Source organism: Ceratotherium simum, chromosome 3 (assembly GCF_057802395.1).
Source record: "Ceratotherium simum simum isolate JZ-2026a chromosome 3, ASM5780239v1, whole genome shotgun sequence".
In the NCBI taxonomy this organism is placed as follows: domain Eukaryota; kingdom Metazoa; phylum Chordata; class Mammalia; order Perissodactyla; family Rhinocerotidae; genus Ceratotherium; species Ceratotherium simum.
The window spans coordinates 44,480,890-44,504,407 of NC_141902.1; the positions used below are offsets into that span (position 1 = coordinate 44,480,890).

General features: G+C 38.8%; 1 protein-coding gene across 1 annotated transcript in view; it reads right to left on the reverse strand.

The window, feature by feature from the left end:
- The window catches only part of FBN1 (fibrillin 1), a 227,851-nt gene that overhangs the window by 60,791 nt on the left and 143,542 nt on the right, over positions 1 to 23,518 (reverse strand). The window contains exons 19-31 of the mRNA XM_004421551.3: positions 21,225 to 21,350; positions 20,524 to 20,643; positions 19,830 to 19,967; positions 18,909 to 18,959; positions 17,147 to 17,272; positions 15,111 to 15,338; positions 13,249 to 13,374; positions 13,001 to 13,129; positions 12,054 to 12,179; positions 11,826 to 11,951; positions 10,504 to 10,626; positions 8,926 to 9,051; positions 6,824 to 6,949 (exon numbers count right to left, since the gene is read on the reverse strand). Of these exons, the coding sequence (XP_004421608.1) occupies positions 6,824 to 6,949; positions 8,926 to 9,051; positions 10,504 to 10,626; positions 11,826 to 11,951; positions 12,054 to 12,179; positions 13,001 to 13,129; positions 13,249 to 13,374; positions 15,111 to 15,338; positions 17,147 to 17,272; positions 18,909 to 18,959; positions 19,830 to 19,967; positions 20,524 to 20,643; positions 21,225 to 21,350 (1,671 nt within the window). The remainder of the gene's footprint in view (positions 1 to 6,823; positions 6,950 to 8,925; positions 9,052 to 10,503; positions 10,627 to 11,825; positions 11,952 to 12,053; positions 12,180 to 13,000; positions 13,130 to 13,248; positions 13,375 to 15,110; positions 15,339 to 17,146; positions 17,273 to 18,908; positions 18,960 to 19,829; positions 19,968 to 20,523; positions 20,644 to 21,224; positions 21,351 to 23,518) is intronic.

Consider the following 23,518-nt stretch of genomic DNA (forward strand, 5'->3'; position numbering starts at 1 on the left):
AAAAGGAGTACCAGATTAGGGTCACGTTACTAAAAGACTCCAACTTCCTGAAAATTTTCCATTCCCTAAAATTCCATTTCCAAATTTAGCCAAGATAAATTCTATAATATAAAAGTGTTATAGAAAAGAATATAGAATGTAAAGTGAAATATGTTATGTTTCCTGTGATATTGTGATTTACAAGAAACATATATTTGGTCTTTGTCCCCACTTCTGGCACAGAGCTCCTAAAACCATTGAAATTTCCTAAGTGATGGAAAGCAATAAAGGTGTCTTTTGTTATGTTAATGAGGTGACTTTTGGATCCCACCCAAGGATGGGGGCTGGTTGCCAGTTGCCAGGAGAACCAACCAGGTGATTAGAAGGTTGGAACTTTCAGTCACACCTCCCTGAGCTACTGAGAGGAGAGAGAGATTGGAGGTTGAATCAACTGCCTATGGCCAATGATTTGATCATCACTCCTATGTAATGAAGCCTCTATAAAAACCCAAAAGCACGGAGTTCTAAGAGCTTTTGGTTTGGTGAACACGTGAGGACTCTGGGTGAGTGGTGTGCTCAGAGAGGGCATGGAAGCTCCATGACCTTTCCCCATACCTTGCCCTACACCTCTCTTCCATCTGGCTGTTCCTGAGTTATATCCTTTTACAATAAACCAGTAATCTAATGAGTAAATTGGTTTCCTGAGTTCGGTGAGCCATCTGGCAAATTAATCAAACCCAAGGAGGGGGTGATGAGAACTTCCGATTTATCGCCAGTCGGTCACAAGCACTATCTCCAGGTAGACAATGTCAGAATTGAGTTGAATTGTAAGACACTCAGCTGGTGATCAGAACTGGAATTAGTACCAGAATCATACTTCCCAAAATTAATCCATTATATAATGAAAGACAGGCACTTAACCTCATAATCAACTTTTTCATTAACTAAGAACAAGAACTCATAGGTATGGATAGTATGACTATATGGAAACCAATATCTAACACAAACTTAGGTCAAGAAGGATAATTTTGGCGTGTGAAATTTTGCAAGAATTTTCGGTAGTCACTTGAATAGTGGCATGAAAAAGAAACTGGGCAAGCAAACTTATGTTTACCCTCTTGTTTACTTAAGAAGTCTAATTAAACGATTTGAAAGTGTTTGGAAACATGCTGTTTGCCAAATGTTCCATCTGAAGCTCTGAAACAGTTCTGGGCTCTTTGGCTTCTTCATCACTTCTGGAGCAAACACAAAACAAAATAATGCCATTTTTCCTACAAAAATATTCTGCAATATCACTAATAATTGTAAAATGAAAACAGGCCTGGAATAATGTTCTTAAAATCACAACGTATTGTATAGGTGAATTTTAATGTAACCTTGGCAGCCACTCAAACCTATTGCGTTATTAAGGCAGGTCAAGGGAGGCACATACCAGGCAGCCTGAGACTTGTGACTGGGAGCTTTAACCAACTGAATAATTGAGTACAGCACATTCCAAGGAAGGAGGAGGAAGGCCAGCCCAGGGATAATAGTGGTAAGTAGGCACGGGAATTCAAGGAAGTAAGCCGGACCTGATGGGCTCCCAAGGAGGGCCATCCACACATCTTTCTTCCTCACATAATCACTCCCCTCAGAGTTAATGACACCAACCACTACCCTTGCAGAGTCCTGCCTTAATTTCCCTCCTTTATTTGTAATGATTTCTGAGATAGGTAGAAACAATGAACTTGGATTGCCTAAGCATTAAAGCTTTGAGATGTTATAGAATCAAGGAATTTTCTAAGTGGAAAGAACTTAGAATTCGACTTTCCTAATCCTCAGTTTCTAAGAGGAGAAAACAGAGGTCCCCAAAAGCATGGGGACTTTCGAGGGCCCTCAGTGAGGGGCAGAACCAGGACCACCTGGAACTCAGTTTCCCTGTCTGCTGCTCGGCACACTCCGTTGGGCCACAGCTGCCTATTGGGCTGATTTCTTTAGTCACATCAGGACTTTATTCTAACTCCTGTTTAGAAGTCCTGCTTTCAAAATCTCAGCAAGTACTAACAGATTTATACAAATATTTACTAATCTTTTCTACTAAGTACAATTTTCAGAGATGATCATAGCCTGTCAATCTAGCAATTCTGTAATCTTTTTCTTTCCAATTTTCTAATGACCAAAGATACCTTTATTTTCATATGGGTTTTTTATCTTTCATATTATCTTGCAATTAAGAACATTACCATTTCTTTTTAAAAGGAGAGTCTCCTTCCTTTTTTTATCATTAATAATATGCTAATATAAATTTCTAACACAAGAAAATATTTTACCACAATGTTTTCAAGGTGAAAAAAAACTATATTTGCAAGAGGCCATCTATCGTAGGCTTTGGGATACTAAGAGAGAGTAACTCAGGAGCCAATATTCAATTCTCCATTCCGTGAGTATTTGTAGAAGTCATTATCTCAATGGCTTACACTCTCAGCATTGTGACAAGTGAATTAGAAAGACTTGGTCATAAAGTGTAAAAGCATCTCTTAATAAAAGGTTTTTGCATGTGTGTGTGCATGTGCACACATGTGCCAACTATTATTCATTAATCGTTTCCATGGCAGACTTGGGCTTAAGACTGCACCTCATTATAAAAGCAAACAGGAGGGGAAACTGAGCCATAAGGAAAACAAGCAAACAAAAACGCTGTATTCACTCTACTCTTCAATTATGTGAAGGAAACACAGCACATGTTTGCCAAGAACATCTCTTTCTGTACAAATGTTCTCTTTCCCCCACAAGTTTGCTCCAGACAGAAAATTCCTTTTTAAGATTAAGAATAAGCACAAGCCAAGAAAAGCAAAGAAATTCAAATTTAGGGCTGACACTGCAACCTCCTTAACCTCACCAAAGCTCCCTCACAAAGACTCAAAGGGCCTACTTGCACAGCTCTCTTGAAGGGCAAGGGTGTGGTCTGAGTAGACCCCATGCACAGGTTCTGGGTGTGTTCCACTCGAGTCTCACATTTGAGTAAGGGCTGTGATCTGAGCTGCTCTGGCCTCCTCTGACAGTCATACAGGGAGAGGCTGTGTCACCCGCACAAACACCTGTCTGCTGGCCATCTGGCCGTCAGTCACGTGGACCCTACTCCAGCAGAGCTGGCACACTGTGAGATCTCCTTGATTAGGCATTGGGGAAGAGGGCGTTAGACTGAATGGAGAGGCCAAACGTGAAGGCTACTTGGATTTCTTAATTTGGATCCAAATTTGAGCCAAGACTATTGAAATGAACACCCACGGAGTTTTCACAGGCTGACAGCCAGTGGAGGACAATTAGCAGTGATAAGAAGCTGGAAGGAAATGGATGCAAATTCTCACTGAGTGCTGGTGGTTTTGAAGTATATGATTCTGTCTCATGGTCTAGGACCTACCAGCAACATTTCTCATGTGAAAAGAAGCAGATAGTTTGGGAAATGGAATTATCCAGAAATCCTGATATTGTAACTGAAAACAATTCTGATTTTAATGGTATGCCTTACTCACTAACTGACTGAGTGAGCACACGATGGGAGGTAGGGTCTAACAAACTAGTTTGTGAAAATCAGGACCCACCAAGGATGGCACCTAGGAGTAACCTAGTTTTTCTTCTTCCAATTTGTTGTCTAATTACAATCATGTAGAATGAGAAGCAGAAGCCTTGTATGTGGGCCACAGAATAGTTGTAATCTAGCCCCCTTAAGCCAAGGATAAAAGAGCTGTGTTCTAGATTTCAAGCAAATGTACATCCTCCCTCCATTAAATCGAATAATCCCCTCAGCAATACCCATGATTTGGACAAAACTTAAGGAGAAAAAAGAAACCCTTAACATCTGTGTGGGCTGGGAATGTAAGTCAGTGGGTGGATTCTGAACACTGCTAAAGTGATTGGGAGAAAAAAACATGTTTATTTGTTAAAATGGAAACAATCAGTAATGACAAGGGAGCTGAAATATTTAGACAAAGTTGTAACGGAACCCAGAGGACATGTTTTTTAGTTCTCAGGAAACGAAGTTCCTCCCTATGAAATAGTATACATATTTTTATAATTCCTTTACAGGGTACTCATTTAAAAAACATATATATGTATGTATACCTACTATATATGTGTAGAAATATATGTAGATATATTTCTTTTCTCTGTCATCAAAACATAATTCCAGGTCTGTTTTTCACTGTTATTTGTTGTGTGGCTTGCTTATCCCATTAGGCAAGATGCACATCTCTATTTACAGTAGTTGCCGGGACATTATAAACACTTGTCTTTAACATGACTATCACCAAGGTAACCTGATGGTATTCTAAGTTGTAAGTGACACTAGTTTTAAACTAAAAGCAGGCTAAAAGAGCCCTAATTACATGGGATTAAAAACACATTTTGGCTCAGATTTTTTAAAACTTGTGTTTAAGTATACCAAACTTGCTGACAATTCCTGTTTGTGTAAGTCATTTCCAATCAAATGTGATACCCTTGGTTGTTAACAGCAGTATTTACAGGGACCTCTTCTCCTTCTCTCCCTAACGCACCCCTCCTTCCATACTTCACTGCAGGGGTGCTCACCTGAGGGAACCACTTGTGTAGCTACGGAGCACCCTGCTGATTTCTTCAAGCTCACTGACCTGCGGAAGAACTAGGAATAAAATCCAGAGTTCTGCTCCTTTACATGAGAAGATCACATGCCATGCTACTATGATATCAAAGGGGCCATGAAACTCGAATCTCCTCCCTATGGTGCTAGCTGGGTTTTATGAAATTGAAAAATCATTTCAGGCTACAATATAAAAGTGGGGGGATGTTGGCCCTTGGGGAAGAATACAGTATTTCTTGGACTTCAAATCTATCTTTTTGTTCATGTGATTTACTAAAAGACTGCTGTTCTTAATGTAAAACTGGTGTCATCTCATCTAATATGGAGTACAGAGCTCTCGTCACCACAGTCTTAGTACCTGTGCAAACTCAATTATGAAAAACAAGCCTTTTAATATACAGAGTAAGATTTTCCTCTTTAAACTGATTTCAAGCATGCATCAGTAAACAGTAGTATAGAATTTTGCTAGACTAGAAGTTATGTCTTTAATTAAAATGGCTTATAGATACAGTGTTTATATGTCTCATTTTATAATGACAACAATAGCTACTATTTATTGACCAGCTACCACATGCCAAGCACTCTGCCAAGGGTATTATATATATTATAGCTTTTTTACCTCAAATGATATTAATGTTGCATGAAAATGTAAGCTTTATTCATGGTAAAGGGCCTAAAATAATCAGCCTTTGCACATGCCTCTGTTAGCTGGAATTTGGGGCAAGAAATTCTAAAGATCCTTCTCTTATAGGGAATGAAGACTGTCCCGTTAGATTAACTTCTCCTTTCATAAGCATCTCAGTTCTCTGGGTTGAATTTCAGTGAGTTTAACTGAGCCAAACAATGGTATTAGCCTCTATCAGGTAAAATGCAACATGGAACTGTCCTACCTTCCCCTTCATTACTGCCAGACCACCACCCCTTACCCCAAGTCCTATATTTATACTGGAAGCTAAAAATAAAGCTTGAACCATAGACATACTGAGCTAATAAGCATCATTGGTACCCCAGAGATCACAGGATGAGTTGAGATTTTAAATACTGCGCCATTTATCAGAATGGACCCCTAGCCATGCTTCATATGAAGAGTAATATAGTGAGCGTGAAAGCATTCTAGCTTCATGCTTCTTTTTATAATTTGGCTAGAATCTGTCATTTTTGAACCAACAATAATATTACTGGTGTTACCTTATATATCTATAAATTTGAAACTTAGCAGTACTGGACAGTTTGAAATAATAATAAATATATTGGGGGGCTTTCTTGAAAAATGTTGATATAATTAAGAAAAGGATCTGTACATTTACCACATTGCCAATCTCCAAATATTTTAATGTTCGTTTTAAGTTACAAGGGCTTGCCAAATTTGCTTTTGGAATTAAAGTCTGTTATTTGTAAAGAAATTATGCAGTTGCCTAACTCAAGCTCACCATGGTCTCCATTATGTGTTAAATTTTGTCATATGCCATAATCTATTATACTACTATAAGTAATTACAGTAAAACTGTATCATATTATTCCACATACTTCTCATTGCCTCAAGTTTGAAAACACCAACTAAACACTTAAAAACAATATCATTCACACAGAGTGACTTCTTTTATTTGACGTTTAATAGAATAATCTTCAAATATTGTGAAAAGATTTTCTTCTGTGCTACTGATATTAGACAAACAAAATTATAAATGGTTTAATCATCACTTCATAAGATTTGCTGAGTCCCAGGAATAAAGACTTATTTGGGCTAAAGCAACTTAATACATCAAAAGCACACTAGTTTAAGGGTCTGGAAGACTGGTGAGAATTGACGAAATGTATAACTTGTAGGATATGTTTCTTTAAAAAGTAATCTCAGTTATAAAACCTTGAATGAATTGTTGGCAATGGAGGCTATTGGGAAAGCCTGCTTTCATAAAGGGATATGAATGTTTGGTAACTAGCATGTTAACTACCTTGATATAAAAATGTGATTTTAACTTCATAAAAATGTGACATTTATAGTGTTAGTTATAGTGGTAATTTATCCTGTATGCCGTTTTTCACAGGTAAAGGAAAAAAACCTCAGCTTAGATCCAGTGTAAAGTATGACAAATTTCAAAGAAGTGCAGGCTAAGTTAATGAAAAATGCTATACAAAATGCTTTATAATGCAATTAAAATGTTAACAGTTTAAAAACTTGTATTAATCTATGATTATAGTAGCAGTCTCTTAACCACTTAATGTTTTATGGTTCAATTTGAAAACACATACCTGTACATCCAGTTTTTCCTTTTTTGCCTGAATATCCCATATCACAGTGGCAGATAAATGAGCCTTTAGTGTTTTCACAGGTTCCACTTAGGCAGATATTTGGATTCAGGTCACATTCATTGACGTCTGTAAAATATAGATATTATTAATACATACAACCATTTGTTTGACATCATTGAAAACCTTTTCCCTGAGATAAGACAACTATGACAAATAAATTAGAAAAGGTGAAATGTTTTCGCGCCCCCCCACCCCCAAAATGTGTCATTTATGGAGCTCAGTTCACATTTGCTTTCTATATTGAAGGCTAACCATGCAGACTGGCTTTTTATCTGCGCCACAAGCAGGAGGTCAAGTAATCAAATAAACTGATCGACTCTCGGCTGGGTATAGAGCCCGTTTATGTGACAGTCTAGAAAAATTTTAAAAACAGCATATGCTGTTGACAGATGAAAATTTTAATTCAGTCTGCATGATGCCAGCATTTTAGTTCCCATATTTTAAAAGAAGGGATAGATGAACTAGTAGTCTTAGTGCAGGCAGTTACAAACTTTACTTCTGTCCCAAATTAAAAATTATCTATTTTTTTATGACATTCACTTTAATTTCTAGGACTTCACAAATATTTGGTAAGGGTTTTCCAAGGATATAAATGTAATGCTACATAAATATTGTCAATTCTAGACTCTCACTTCTGGCCAAGATGGAGTAATAGGAACAGAATTTACCTTCCCACCTGAAACAACAACAACAAAAGGATAATATAGGCAACAAAAAACAAGGAAAGAAAATAAACAAGGTGAATTATACGAATGCCTCTAGATTTCTGTGTAGGGAGTGTTTTAAGGTCATGGCATAGAGAGGGGGATGACAGATGGTACCAGACAGGGTCCCTGAGTCAAGGAGATGAAGCTGAAAGTCCTGGAAGGCGAAGTAGCTAGAGTTCATAGGGCAGAGTAAAGGACAGAAAAGAGATGCACAGAGAGAGAGCTCCAGAGATCTCCAGAGATCTATCTGATAAGTAGTGATCAGTGCATTCATGTAAGAAAACTACTCGAAGCTGGAGGAAGTACCACCCAAAAGCATTGGAGGAAACAATCATCAGAGTTCACAGAAGGCCTGGAATTGTGCTAGTTTCTCCCAATCAGACTAGAAAACCTCATAATTCACAGAGAATTGGGTAGAGTATCCAGAAGGGTACTCAGTAATGGAGCAAAATTAGCCCTAGACTAACTGCCGCTTAAAGGCTTAAAAGCAAGACTTAGAAAGGATCAATCTGTTTCCAAATAACTTAACTATGTTCCAGAATAAAGCTCAAAAATATTTCTAGGAATACAAAAATATTCAGCACCTAGCAAGGCAAAATTTACAATGTCTGGCATCCAATCAAAAACTACCAGGCATTCAATGAAGTAGGAAAATATGACTTATAATGAAGAGGAAAGTCAGTTTATTGAAATAACTCAGAATTAACATAGATGACAGAATTAGTAGACAAGGACATTAAAGCAGTTATTATAACTGTATCTCATGTGTTCAGAAAGCTAGAGGAATGACTGGACATATTAAGTAGAGATGTAAAAAAAGACCTAAATCAAACTTCTAGAGATGAAAACTACAATGTCTGAGATTAAAAATATACTGAATGAGATTAAAGAGAGATTAGATATTGCAGAAGAAAATTTTAACAAATTTGAAGATGCAGCAAGAGAAACTCTCCAAAACAAATACAACCAATTCTACAATTTATTGCATTCTTGTCACAAATAAATTTTGCTTGCCTTTAGTCAAACGTTTTAAAGTCTAAACTCTAGTCAGAGCAGAATGAGGGTGAAGTGGATAGAAATAATGCATACACATAAAATAAATGTCCATCTGGAGTTGACCAATGGTTAGCTCAGTCCACATGACATATATGACTTCATATCACAGTCACAAGAAAGTTGCTCTTTGGAATCTGGCTTTGGAATATTAGTACTATGCCCCTAAATATCCTTACTTTTCCCATAGGATCTGTCTACCAACTACTCAAACTAATCTTTACGTAATTTAACAATGCTTGTGAATAACCAGACAAATTAGAAAATTCTGTCTTTGCTTACCTACACAAGTCTTCATGTCTTCAGATGCCATGAATCCATCATAACACAAGCACCTGTATTCTCCAGGTATGTTTGTGCACTGACCGCCATCACAGATATTGGGGTTATCTTCACACTCATCAATGTCTGCAGAGAATAAAACCAACAATGGCATGTTGTTGATATTGGTTCTATTATTTAGAGATGAAAAAGTTAACTGACTCAAGTCAAATAAAGTCAGCCTACTCTCATAAGACTATTAGCTCTCAAATCCAGACGAAGCTTTACATAAATTATCCCATCAGATTATCCCAGGGAAAAAAGGTGAGAACCTTTTTCAAGATTCATAACATACTGTTCAGTTATCAAAGTCCACATCCACTTAAATTTCCATTGTTTAACTAGCACTTTTATCTCTGATATAAATTTATCATTCAAAAATGATTAGGAATCTTATTTTTCTAATTGTCAAATTTAAATGCCTAAGGTCTATCATCTGTTTTACTGATATGTTAAGGTGAAAATTGCTTGAAATAGGCATATCTACTTAGCTGCATTTTTAGTAAAAATATTTATTTTAACATTTAATTTTTATAGCCAAATTTATATCTAGGGCTTTTTTTTTTTTTTTTGGGAGGAATATCAGCCCTGAGCTAACATCCATGCTAATCCTCCTGTTTTTTTTTTGCTGAGGAAGACCGGCTCTGAGCTAACATCTATTGCCAATCCTCCTCCTTTATTTTTCCCCCAAAGCCCCAGTAGATAGTTGTATGTCATACTTGCACATCCTCCTAGTTGCTGTATGTGGGACGTGGCCTCAGCATGGCCGGAGAAGTGGTGCGTCGGTGCACGCCCAGGATCCAAAACCGGGCCGCCAGTAGCGGAGTGCGCGCACTTAACCGCTAAGCCAGGGGGCCAGCCCCTACATCTAGGGCTTTTTAGGGAGACTTTTCTAGGTCTGTTAAATAATTTTGGTTCCTAAACCTAAGTTCTCTTCTTAACCCAAGCCAAAATCAAAACCTGTATTGCCCACCTCATTTCCCATCTCCAGCTGGCTACATGGCTCTTCTAGCTCAGGGTGATAGAACAGAAGTGTAAATTAAACCGGCAATTCTCAAATTTTAGCTTGCATCCAAAATCACGTGGAGGGCTTGTGAAAACAGATTATTGGGATCTACCCCCAGAAGTTTCTGATTCAGTAGATCTGGGGTGGGGCCTGAGATTTTGCATTTCTAACATACTCTGAGATGATGTTGATTCTGCTGGTGCAGGGAACACACCCTGAGGAGGAGTGAAGTAGGCTGAAAGATCAGATTCTTCAAAATGCTGATCAATGAACAAAATGTATTTTATACTCCATTTATTGAGCATGTGCCAGGTACTATGCTAAGTACATACTCTTCCACACAGGCAATCTGAACCCCATCTTATAGATGAGGAAGTTGATGCCAAGGATCTTAATCAAGGACACACAGTTAAAATATGTGACAAAACAAAGATTTGAACTCAGGACGGTCTGACTCCTAAGCCCAGGCCCTGAACCACTCTACATAGGGACCAGTTATTGAGAGATTTCACAGGAGGCTAAAACCTACTTACCGGTGCATGACCTCTGGTCAGGCATTAGTGCGAATCCTGGCTGACAGCTACATTCATAGCTGCCTTCAGAGTTTGTGCAGAAGGTCTCACAACCACCGTTCATTATACTGCATTCATCAATGTCTAAGAAAAAGGAAAATAATATCACCTTCCTCTGTGTTTATGATCATAGCACATGTTACAAGTTTCCAGGCATGGGTCAAGTAAAACAAACAAAAAAAATACGAAATTTAAAAAAGCATCCTAGGACAAATGGAAGTCACTGCATTGTTTGCTTCCTTCAACAAATATTATCTACATACCTACTATGTGCTAGAGATGAGAATCTAATAGTGAATGAGATAGACACTATCCCTATCTTCATAATACTTACATTGCAGCCAGCAAGTTAGATGAACAATTTAGTATACAATGCTGTGCCACACGCAATGTAGGAGAAGTGCTAGGTGTTAGGAGAACACAGCCCAGTTATGACAATGGGCACATGGGTGAAATTCTTTGGGTCACGGATTCAGTTATAAACTTGACATTCAGTTTGATTGGCTGAGGTTCCAATCCTTTTCAAGGACCTGAGTTGGAGTTCTCAGTTGTCCTAGGCCATATTTCAGAAGAATTTGGGCTGACTTAACAATTTTGGGTGGAAACGACGTGTTTCAGCACTTCTACATGGGACACACCCCCAACCAGGCCCAAACTGGCAGTTTCTACAAAGTTTCACTTTGACTTTGGGCACAGGGCTTTCTGTGCCACTCTTCTCAGCACAACTAAACCTACTGCGGAGCAGCCACAAAGCAAAAGGCTTGTCCCTCAAAACCCCACCTTTAAGGAGTGTCAGACCTGGCCTCTATTTCAGTGTAAGATAGGAACATACCATGGTCATCTTCCCAATAATAATTCTTTGAAGTCTTTTAGCTGATCTAAACCCTAATGGCAGAGACTGCACCCTATAGTTTTTGTCTTGTTCATGGCACTCACCATGCTTCGTTTACTTCAGGTGATCTGTAATCACTTGCTGATCTGCCTGGGTGTGCACATGCATAAACAAAGGCTGTGCTACCGTTCACTATTCAAAACAGCATGGGTCAAATTATACTTGTTAGAGCTAGAACATTCTATATCCTGCATTGAACTGGTTCTTTAAACAGACAAGGGAGGTGAGATCCAAAGATTGTGAGCCACTATGAGAAGAATTTTACTTACAGGAAAACAAGAAAGATTAAGTAAAAGTAACTAGTGATGGAAAAAGAACTTAGAGAACATTGCTTGAGTATTTTAGAAAGAGATTGAATAAAATATAAAATAGCATAAAATATAAAACTTACCAACACAAAACAGCCTGTCGGGAGTGGAGTGATAGCCAGGGTTGCAGGCGCACTGGTACTTCCCTACGAGGTTCACACAGCGGCCATTGGGGCACAGGTGCGCACTCAGCTCACACTCGTTGATGTCTGTTGAGAAAATAAAAATAGCAAACATCCAGCCATAAGCTTCTGAGTCTGGCAGAGATGTGGGTCTAATAACTGACCAGAAGTAAGTGTCTTCCTCCTTACCTATACATGCCGAGATGTTGGGGGACAACTGATGACCAGAAGGACACTCACAGCGGTAACTTCCCTCGGTGTTCAGGCAAACACCTCCTCGGCATAGGAGAGGATCTCTCTGACACTCATCGATATCTGCAAAATGGAAATGACCCATGCTGAAGATGGTGGTGGTGTCTTGCCCAGGACCCCACGACCAGCCCAGTGCACTCATTGCCCAGTTGCTGGGATTCCTGGCTGGTAATGGCTCACAGGCTCCCTTCTTGGAGAACTACAGTCCACCTCACTCAGAAAGGCCTGGGAGGTGAGAGATTATACCCCCCTCCCATGCTGGGGGCTGCCCATGGCCAATAACTGATCTAACTGACAGGAGAGTACAATATCCTGGCCTTCTGGCCTCAAGGTGGTACAACCCTCTGGTACCATTCACCCTCCAAGTCCCGTGTGGGATCAGGTTGAGGCTAAAATGCAGCTGAACTCTTGGCTTTTCTTCTTCCCCTGCCCTAAGCTGCTTCTCTCACTACTTTACAGCTTCCTCCTGAGAGCACTCCCTCAAAAAAAAAACCCATCTCAGGCTTGTTTCTAGGGAACTTGATCTAATGCCACCATCTTAATCAATCTCCTTTTCTAGAAATGTTGGACAGAAACCCTATAATGTGACCCCTAATATGGCTTATGTTTCAATTGTTCTCTCTTCCTTGGGGTGTCTATTCTAGGTGTTAAACTTACTTCTCAGGGACCCATAACTGGTGTCCAAGCCACTCACCACCCCATAGCGTGAATTCCCTCATTCTTTCCGCATGTCAGTCTCCCTCTGCCACAGACAGATTCCTGACTCACTGGTCAGGAGACCCGTGCACTGGGGGAGCAGGAAGAACCTGGGACATAGGCTATGAGTCATCAAAGCTCCTTGGAATCCTTTTTTTCCTGTGTTGATGAAATGGTCACACACTTACCCATACAGTTCTTCATCATCATGAATCCACTTTCATAGCCTTCATCGCACTTGCATTCAAAGTCCCCTGGGGTGTTCACGCACTGGCCTCGGCCACAGAGGTCAGGAGATATGCGGCATTCATCAATGTCTGCACAAAAGCAGCAAGTGGCAGTAAATGAGGATCAGGAGAGCTTCAATTCTTGTGGCAACATGTTACAGATGCAGAGTTCTAAAGGGTGTCCCTCCAAGGTGAGCCCCTTTACTGACCTGTGCAGTTCCTTTCTTCAGAATCAAGAGCAAAGCCACTGTCACACCTGCACTTAAAGCTGCCGATGGTGTTTCTGCACTTGCCATGGGTGCAGAGGCTGGGAATCATCTTGCACTCGTTGATATCTTCAAGAAAAATAAAATATATGAAAAGTTCATGAGCAACCAATTAGAAGGTCTCAATGCCCACCGTCTTAACCCCAGGAAGTCAGAGGGTCTTGAATTAAGGTCTTCGTGATACTCATTTTAAAGAATGTGTGATGATCCACGAGAAATACGACTTTGTAAATATTTTAGTCTTTTAAACTTCTACATTTTAGAAAGCAATATTAGAGAAGTAAAGAATGTGTTTATTTGGACTTCCAAAGCCCAGCACACTGCCTGATACATACCAAACACTTAACTTCTGCTGAATGAATGAATAAATATTCTAAACCACTAGTGTCTATACTTAAAGCATGTAGAAGATTATTGGAATATATTGCCCCACAGCAACCAGTTGAGTGTATAGTGGAATGAGATATTCATTTATGCTTTTTGATGCTTTTTTGGATATACCTAAAATATAAGAATTTCAAAGATGTCATTTATAATTTAAATTATTTGCAAATAATGGACACCATTTAAAATATTTTAAAATAGTATACATTATTTGAGAAAATATTTCCTCAATTAATATTAAGGTTTCACTAATATAATGAAAAGAGTTTCTTGTACACTAAGACAGTGTATATGTAACATGTGATCTGAGCTTCCCTTATAGGGGTCTTTCCAAAGCAAGACCTAAAGCTCAAGAAATATAAGTTCATTTCTACAAAATGTCATGAGAGACTGGACTGGCAGATTAAATCTCAAGAACATCAAGTGTTTCTGCGGCAGTGGATTGCCATAGTCTTTGGAAGCAAATCATTCAAGTTCCTTTGAACTTACTTAAGAGACATTTAAGATGGCCTTCTAGAAACTGTCTTTCTAGACAGTACAGTTTTAACTCCCAGGGCTTCTTGGACCAAACGCTCAGAAGAAAAAAAATGGTCTACATTGTTTTATATAAGGATAATTAAGCGATATTTATATACTCATTTTCCATTTTTATAAGTTGATTTAGTTATGAAGTATAATAGCTGGGTCTAGACACAATGGGCAACCAACACAAAACTATACTGGGACCATAAGCTGGGCCTTTCTGAATAACTGGAATTCTGAGTAACCAATTACGATTTTTAAATATGCTGAAGTAAACAAGTCCTGTATCATTGTATGTAAAAAGTTAACTCAATTTTGGAATTAGATTAAATCTGTAACTTCTTATTTTTCACATGGATTTTAGATTATAGCATAATAAAATAAAATAATATTTGAAACACCGTAAGTCACTGGAGTGTGTTTGCTACAGGAATGAATTTTGCCATATTTGGACAAAGAGGACCTGCCACTGGGTTTCTCATGCCATTCACCTCCATTATCTACACTCAGGTGGACTGCAGTGGCACAGATGCTTCAAATCAGCAGATAGGAGGTTATATCATACGGCTCTGGCAGATGGCATGAAAATTTCCCAAGAAGATTTTCCTTTCAATTATGTTTAGCTTAGGATAATGTTAAAATCTACTTTAACAGTTAATAATGGCTAGATGGGAGAGGCAGGTGATTTCAGGAAGTCCTGAGACGTAAAAAAATAAAAATCCATTACAGGTGAACATTTTGCTATATACAACTCAGAAAGCAAAGAACGCATCCTGAGACGATCCAGGGATGACCACATGATGTTATTCATTGCAATTCTGTTAGCAGAACTCTGGGCTCATGAAAATGTATCCTGTTGATCTAAAAAGAAGAGCAGTCAACCACTGAAACCACTGTACCTTTGAAGAAAGGTTTTCCATTTGTAATTTCTTTTGTGGCGAATCCAGGTCCTCTGGGACAGAGCTCATCATACTCAGGTGTGTTTCTCACAGGACACTCCTCGCATTCCTCGGTACCCCAGGCTGCCCCAACAGAGCAGCAGCACGCGTCCATGCGGTGGCGGCCAGCAATGGGCAGAGCACACTCCTCGTCCTCGTACCTCAGGAAGCAGGTTTCCAGGCGGATATCTGCCAGAGGGAAAGGAAGGAGACTGAAGACAGCTACTCTGTTTTCACTGCCTCAAACTGCCAACGTTGTGTTAGGCAAAGTACACTACCCATAATAATTTGCTATATACTTACTGACTGGAATTAATTTTTTCCTCAAAAGGAATCTAGGCTTTGTGGTGGATATTTCCACCTAATAAAGACTCTCTTCTCTTTGGCAGCTCATATTTATTTGCACCTCTTATTTGTGGAAACTTTCTTTTCAACTTTAGGTATTTTCTGATAATGCTACATAAGGAGCCGTATTCTGAGAAATCCTACAATGCTCTTGTGGGAGATGTTTTCTCCCTGTGCAGGCCATGACTATTTCCAGTGCATGCACTCCTTGATGTCTTGACATCCCTCTAGCTAAAAGCAAACTGCGGTCTTTATTGTTGGAGAACATCTGAGCTAGCCCTAGCACCTTTTCCTCAGATCCACTTCATTTTTGGAGAGGTGGAATGTTAACTCGGAAATGAGGACTGCCCCACTTGAGATTAAAGAGGAAAAATAGCAAAGAAAAGCCATTCGCTCCTCAAGTATGTCTTTCACTCAACACGTGCTTCCGTGCACATGCTTCTGGATATAAGTGGGAGCCTGAGCTTACTTTAATGTTAGAAAACTTCTGAAGTCCTCTGGGCAACTTCACATTCAGGTTGCCTCTATTAAGACGGATAATTTTTAAATGCATGTTTAATTAAACACTGAAGCATCTTTCAACTGAAGAACTTAGAAGAAGATTCTCATTAAATGCTAATTCTTCCTAAACAAAGAAGCTAAGACTCAGAATGGGATTAACTGACATCTATAGTTACAAAGAGACTCTAGCCTTTGAATTCCAGTTTTTCTAGTCCATATTGCTTACATTATAAACCAAAAAGTTCTACATTTAAAGGTTTGTTAGTTCTAATCTGTAAATTATCCAAATCCCTTAACCGCATACCAATCTTTTAACCACCTACAGTAGTCCTTCACTAAGGATGCTCTTCAGAGTAATAATACAGTTTCAGATACACAATGTGGCTGAGCATCATTTCCAGAGTCATGGACTCAGAAACCAGTGATCCAAGGGACATATTCCTGGCAGTCAGAAGCCATAGTAGTAACACCAGAATAACTCTGCCAGACCTCACAAGCATAACTGTGGGATCTCAAACTTGCTGCCATTACAAGTCCACAGAGCAGCTTTCCAAGAACTCAGGGTTCTGTGTTCAGTCTCTTCCACACCATTGCCACTCGGGCTCTAGCAGCTGGCATGGAGAATCCCAGCATGACTGGCTGGGACAACAGCCCTGGGCTCCCTCAGGTTCACTCTTCAGGATTATGGCACTCTTCACTCCTGATACTCACATGAGTTTCCTATAAGGACCTGTCCTTCTGGCCAATGGCAGGACATGCCTAGCAGGCATGGGCTACAGTTTCCAGTTAAGCAAAAATGTTCTCCCCACCATTCATCTTGTAATTCTATAGTCCATGACATATGGGGGACAGATTTAAGAGCTCTGGAATAATAACTGTGATGGTAGTGATTTAAGGAATAGTCACATATCAATAAAGGACTAAAGTTTCTCTTCACTAACATGTTCTCTATTCTTTTTATAAAGAATGAACAAAGAGCTGAATCAGGAAGACTATTTGTCCAGAAAACCACCATGGATCCTAATGGAAATGCTAAATTGGGGGTGTGGGTGTCTGTACTGGGAACCAAATATTCAGCTCTATGCCGTTAACTGAGTTTATAATAATCTTTAAAAAATGTTCATTAGAAAAGTAATCAGCTCAGTATTTACCTAGGCAGATCCTCCCTGTGGCATCCAAAGTCATTCCACTGGGACACTGACACTTAAATGATCCCTTAGAGTTAACACATAAGCCATTTTTGCATACTCCTGGGAACACTTCACATTCATCTATATCTATGGAGGAAAAAAAAGCATAAAGTTAATATATCTGTACAACATCATTCTACTTTATTCCATTCATGGAGTCATAATTATTCTCACGACAGAAAAGGCCATTTTGAACCTGATAAGGCACACAAAACTAGTGTGCCTCCAAATAGCTCATGTAGAATTTCTGGAATGTTTGAATAACAACCAGACTGAGCCCACCAATTACCAAAGATATAAGAGTTTCTCCATTGGTTTCAGGGAATAATTTTTGAGTTTCAGAGATAGGGAGCTGGTATGAGTTCTTGGGGACAGCTCTGGGTACTGTGGACATCTCAGGTAGGGCTCCCACGGGCCACATAATTCGTTTTATGAGACCAGATGTCTAGAAGTAAGTAGAGAAACAGAAACCTGGTCTTTCAAACTAGCAAAGAAGAAATAGCTTGGGGGTGAGCATAGAAAAAATTCCCACTGAGGAACATGTGGGGTCAGTCAAAAGAATCTCTTTTGAGAAGTGCTGAGACATCCCCATAACTAGTTCTAACTCAGCAATGGTCTCAGGATGTTCTGTCAAAGCCTTGGTGGTCCCAGCTTGAGTTGCAGAGAGTCAAAAGATGCTCATGTTCATTCATTCATCATTCACCCAATCTCTCTCAAATGTACTGGTCCAGTCCTTCCCAGTTTGCTTAATGGAGAGCAGTGTGTTCTCTTCACTTAATTTGGAAAAATATTCACCATCAAGTTAATCCAAAGAAAGGCACTTACTTGCCAATGCCAAAAACAGGGAGTGTTAGTTAAGAAACTCACACACTGTGTCTCTATTTAGAAGAAACTTTCCAAGCCAGGGATGTTGAAAAAATATTCTAAATATTTCCTTGTAAAAGAGATAAATAGGGAGGGGGAAATTTACCTTTCGGGTTCTTTTTGTTGTTGTTCTGGCCACTTGTACATCAAAATATGCTGCTGAGGTCACATAAGTTATTAACAGTGGGTCTGGACCAGAGAAACGCCAAAGGATTCAGTCATCATTTGGAAAGCAAGACCTTGGGTGGGGGTTGTAGTGTTCCTCTTTATTTTAGCAGGGAAAAAACTTCATTTTATCCCACATATGGGACTAATTGATGTTTTTAAAATTTTTCAGCTGCTGTGTCATGTCAGGTTGTGTTAGTCACCCTGACCTATGTCTATCTGGGACTCCATCAGAAAGAATCACAGCAAACTGGAGAGAGTCCACGTACACTTTGAACAACAACTCAACAGAGTGTGTCCTTCTGAATCACCCAGGACCATGAAACAAACAAACAAACAAACAAACAAACAAAAAACCAGGACAAACCAAGAAAAATGCAAATGTTATAGCCTCATCCAAAACTTCCTTTATTCTCTTCCTGATGATAGCACCTTGAAAGTGCGGTCACTCTAAACATGGTCAGCCTAAAACATTTTCAGTCACCCTGTCCTTTGGCCACAGTGGTCTGACACTGGCAATAGCATATATATGCTTGTGACATTCACATCTGTTGTGTTTTGCACTTCTCATTATTTTTTTTCTTTGCTGCATATTTCTCAGTGTGAAGTTACGTGACAGCTTTATCCAGTGCAAGTTAACACAAGCATTCTTCATGCACACAGAAATTTATGGTTTATAAATAATCATAAATACCTTCACATTGTGTTCCTTTAATTCTTGAATAGCCTTTACCACATATGGGATCTGTAAAAAAAATAAACAAAAAACCAAAAAACAAATTTGAGATAACAATATCCAGACTTTGTAGTTATGACATAGTATAAGAAACACGAAAGAGGACCTGGAATGTGAATTAGATTTTGTTGCTATGAATAAGTCTGAGATAACAAAGTGTTTCTGAGATTACATAGATGAAGAAGAAGAATAAAATGTCTCCTTGAATAAAGCACAATTCCTCTGAGATATCCTAAGAGACCCAAAGGTACCCTAAAGATCATGTTAAGCGGATGACTAAGAAGGAAATTGACTAGATTTCTCTCTTGCTATTAGCCCTAACACAGGAATCACACTACAGGATTACTGTAACGTAAATTATTTTTATGGAAAACAAAATCCAGAACTTGAAGATCTCATGCCCTGCAGCATTCACACTATATAAATTCATATATTTATATATCCAACATTGAATCAACAAAATCATCAATGAGGTTCTCAAACCTTAGCTTCACAACAGATTTAGAAGTTTAGTCATGAATACTGGTTCCTTCACATCAATCAGTTTTTTGGAAGAAAATATGCACCTGTAAAAAGCTCAGAACTCCTAATCATGAAGTTCTCGAGAAAGCCAATACGAATTGCTGTTCCAGGAAAGCAACACCAGCTAACAACATTACAATGTGGTGAGACAAAACAATCAATTAACCAAATCACATAAAATGATTGTCCTTGACACTTTTCTTAGTTTCCTATTCAGCAATATGTTTCATTGAGGTCATCAGAAGTAAATCTTCTAAAATTCCCATGTGAATCTAAATGAACAAGTACTGGCTTCCCCTTTCTAAGAAAAATGATCAGCGGAATGGGCACAAGAGCCACAGCACTAGTTTCTCTTACCAACTTGGCATAAGGTACATGGGCTTCCCCAGGCAGCACCAAGGGAGGAACAGCACTGGGACTTTAAAGTGGCTCCATTGATGTTGATCTCACACCGCCCATCGATGACAGTCTGCCAGCAAGTGCCCTTGATGGTTTCTGCAGAGTGGGAGAATGACAATTAATAGACACTTAATAGAATCTACACCAAAAATTCAAACATGTGCATTGGAATTACAGCAAGAATAGCATCTTGAAACAAGGAATAATGATCATTTTTATTTATTTATTTTTTTGTGAGGAAGATCAGCCCTGAGCTAACATCCATGCTAATCCTCCTCTTTTTGCTGAGGAAGACCAGCTCTGAGCTAACATCTATTGCCAATCCTCCTCCTTTTTTTTTTCCCCAAAGCCCCAGTAGATAGTTGTATGTCATAGCTGCACATCCTTCTAGTTGCTGTATGTGGAACGCGGCCTCAGCATGGCCGGAGAAGCGGTGCATCAGTGCGCACCCAGGATCCGAGCCCGGGCTGCCAGTAGCGGAGCGTGCACACTTAACTGCTAAGCCACGGGGCCGGCTCTAATGATCATTTTTAATTTTCTTCCTCCTTACTTAAACTCTTTTGCAGTAAAAGTGGACCTTAAATAAACATATAAGTAAATAAAACAGCAGCATTGATAAACATAGGAAAATCATTCTCAGAAAGATAAATACCTATGCAGATGGTTTTTGTTGGATCCAAAGTACTTTCAGAAGAACATTCACAAATAAAAGAGCCCGGGCTGTTCTTGCAGACTCCATTAATGCAAGGACTTGATTCACATTCATCGATGTCTGAAACAAAAACACATCTACATTATTGCTGAAAACTAGTCTTGGGCATGAATGAATATTTAAACTTTTGCCTCAATTGCTGCCACACAGTCTTCATTAGATAGGGAAGCTGGCATAAACAGATTTTTTTCTACACTAGATAGAATGCCAAAAGTAGTAATCGAGCATGTCTCTATGCTACAGATTCTGACACATGGCTGAATCTTTTTATTCAGAAAATCTGGAGCAAATTTAAGTGTGATTTCTGAATCACTAACTCAAATAACATATACATAATACTTTCTTCAGCTATTAAATGATGGCAAATAAAATGCCCCTTGCAGACAAACGCAAAATGAATACTTTTAAATGGCATTTAAACACAAAATAAATGGCAAATAAAATGCCAATTGCAGGCAAGTACTGTCAGTAGCTTACAAAGTGCATACAAGTGCCATTTAGTGCCATTTAGGATCACTGAATCTCAACTAAAGTGGCATAACTGTCTAAAATAGAAGAGATTCTCATTTATTCTCACGGTTTTCTAATGGCATTCCAAAAGACAGCAAAGTACATGGTATAAGAACAAAAATATAGTTTACCTTCACAGGTTTTTAGGTCAGGTTTGTATATAAATCCCTTGGGGCAGGTACAGACAAAACTTCCAGGAGTGTTTCTACATTGTCCATTGTCACAAAGTAGACTGTTCAATACACATTCATTAATATCTGTAAAACCAATGAAAATGAACTTAAGAGCTGATCCCTTGCAAGCAACTTCTTTGCTTTTTAGGTTAGGTTTTTAAGTTATGATGATATGATTAATTCAAGCAAATAGGCAAACTCCTGTACCTTGCTTTTTGTTTAAATTACTAATTTCAGAAAAATAGGGGCTTGATGTGATTATCTATACGAGGTATCTATAAAGTTTAAAATCACCAAACACTACTGAGTTCATTTCTTTCTTTAGCAGGAAGACAACCTGTATTCGCTGGAAATCATTAATCTTTACTTTATATAAATTGTTTCATTGTGCCAGAATTAAAAGGACTAATTCTATTGATTTAAGGAACTTAATAAATATTTAAAGAGTACGGTCCATTTTTGATACGTGTTAGTTCCAGGCTGGGTGTTTCTTCCTTAAAATAATTTAAATGATCTCTGGCTATGTTTATATTATGAAGAAATCTGTAGTTTGTAATAGTCATTAGAAATTCAGAGTTGAGATTCAGAGAGCTGAGGAAAACTCCTTGCTTTCAGTTGAATAATAGGCCTGTCTGACGCAAAAATCTAACTTTTAGATATGTATGACTTAGATCATTCAGGAAGTGTAGAAATTACCCAGGTTGTTGTAACCTTTTGGGCTAAACTACATCACACTGCCCACAGAATAGGCTATACATTCACAAGGAATTTTTTACACATTGAGAGATCCTGTTAGATCATCATTTGACAGGCTGGTAGCCCTAACATAAAGGATACATAAGTTCAGCACTGGAGAGCTGCATGGGTTCACAGCAGTAAATATACTTAAATCAGCACCATATGTATAAAGCACTTAAAACGTGGGAAAATCGAGTACAATGTTACGTTATTGTCTGAGCAAATAGCATGCTGAGAATTCCGTCAGAATGATATAAGGAATGCTAATGCTTCCCAAAAGGCTCAATATTGCAATTCTTAAATTTTGATGATGTCAGAAGAATCTGGAACTTTAAATTGAGGACTGATGGTTAAGATAAAAACAGCCAGTCCCTGGAACTCTGTGTGGGAAATTGCTGGAGTGGGCCTTTGATCCCTAACTTCATACCTCCAAGCATAATCTGAAATATGAACATACTTCTGACCTGATGCTAACGGGTCCAACTTTGGAGCATATACTAAAGCATTGAAGGAGGAATCCCTACTGCCTCCCAAACTCTCCCTTTTGCTTCCCATGGGAGATTTTTGGATGAAGCTAAAACATCTCTGTGTCTTTCTGGACTGCCCAAATAATGATTTTTTTGTGTCTGCTGATGAAGGGAGGCTCTTATAGAAAAATGAAATAGTAAAATCTGTTTTCAGTGGAGTCTAGTTTGAAAGTACCATCTGTACTCAAATAACAACTGTACCCTAAAAAGGGGCCCTGACATTAAGGGTGTGAGAGAGGAAAAATTCATTTCTCAAAAGTCAATGTAGGCCACAAAGAAGGAAGGGCCAGGTTTGGGCCAGCAATAAAAGTTAGGGAGAGAAACAGAGACCTGAAGTTGAAAGAAGAGAGTTTTATGATAAGATTGTGGTTCCCTTGACCGGCTCCCATCCTCCATTTTCTTAGGTACTGGTTTAGCCTGAAACTCAGATGAAAACTGATTTAAATGGGGGTAGAGAAGATGCTTTGCTTTACTGTTAGTTCTTTTTATATATGTGTTAGTTCTTTTTATATATAGTTCTAATATGTGTCAAATGCCACATATTAAGAAGGAAAGCAGGTGAAAATATTCAGAGTAAGATGTCCGCTTTTTCCCAAATAACTGTTATCTCTATCTTGCCCATAATGACAATCGTCAGCAGCCCTAACAATAAAGGCATCTATTATGTGTGGCACTCTGCTTCAACCTGCAAAATTAGAGAACTGTACTTTGTACAAGAGGAGCAGTATTCTTACCATGTTCTGTCCTTTAAGTAGTTAAAAAGAAGATAAAAGTAAAAATTTTTATGCAAAACAGTGAAAGTATAGGGAAGAAGAAGAGAATGCTAGAGGGTGTGAGCACAGGAGACCTACAGAAATAAGTCAGAGAGGTGCAAAGAGAGCCAGAGGGGCAAAGAGATTGAAGGCTTGTTTTAGGATGTCTGGAGTTAGCTTTCCTTGTCACTGTCTCTATAATCCATTCTCTCTTGTTCATTTGATAGACAGAGCC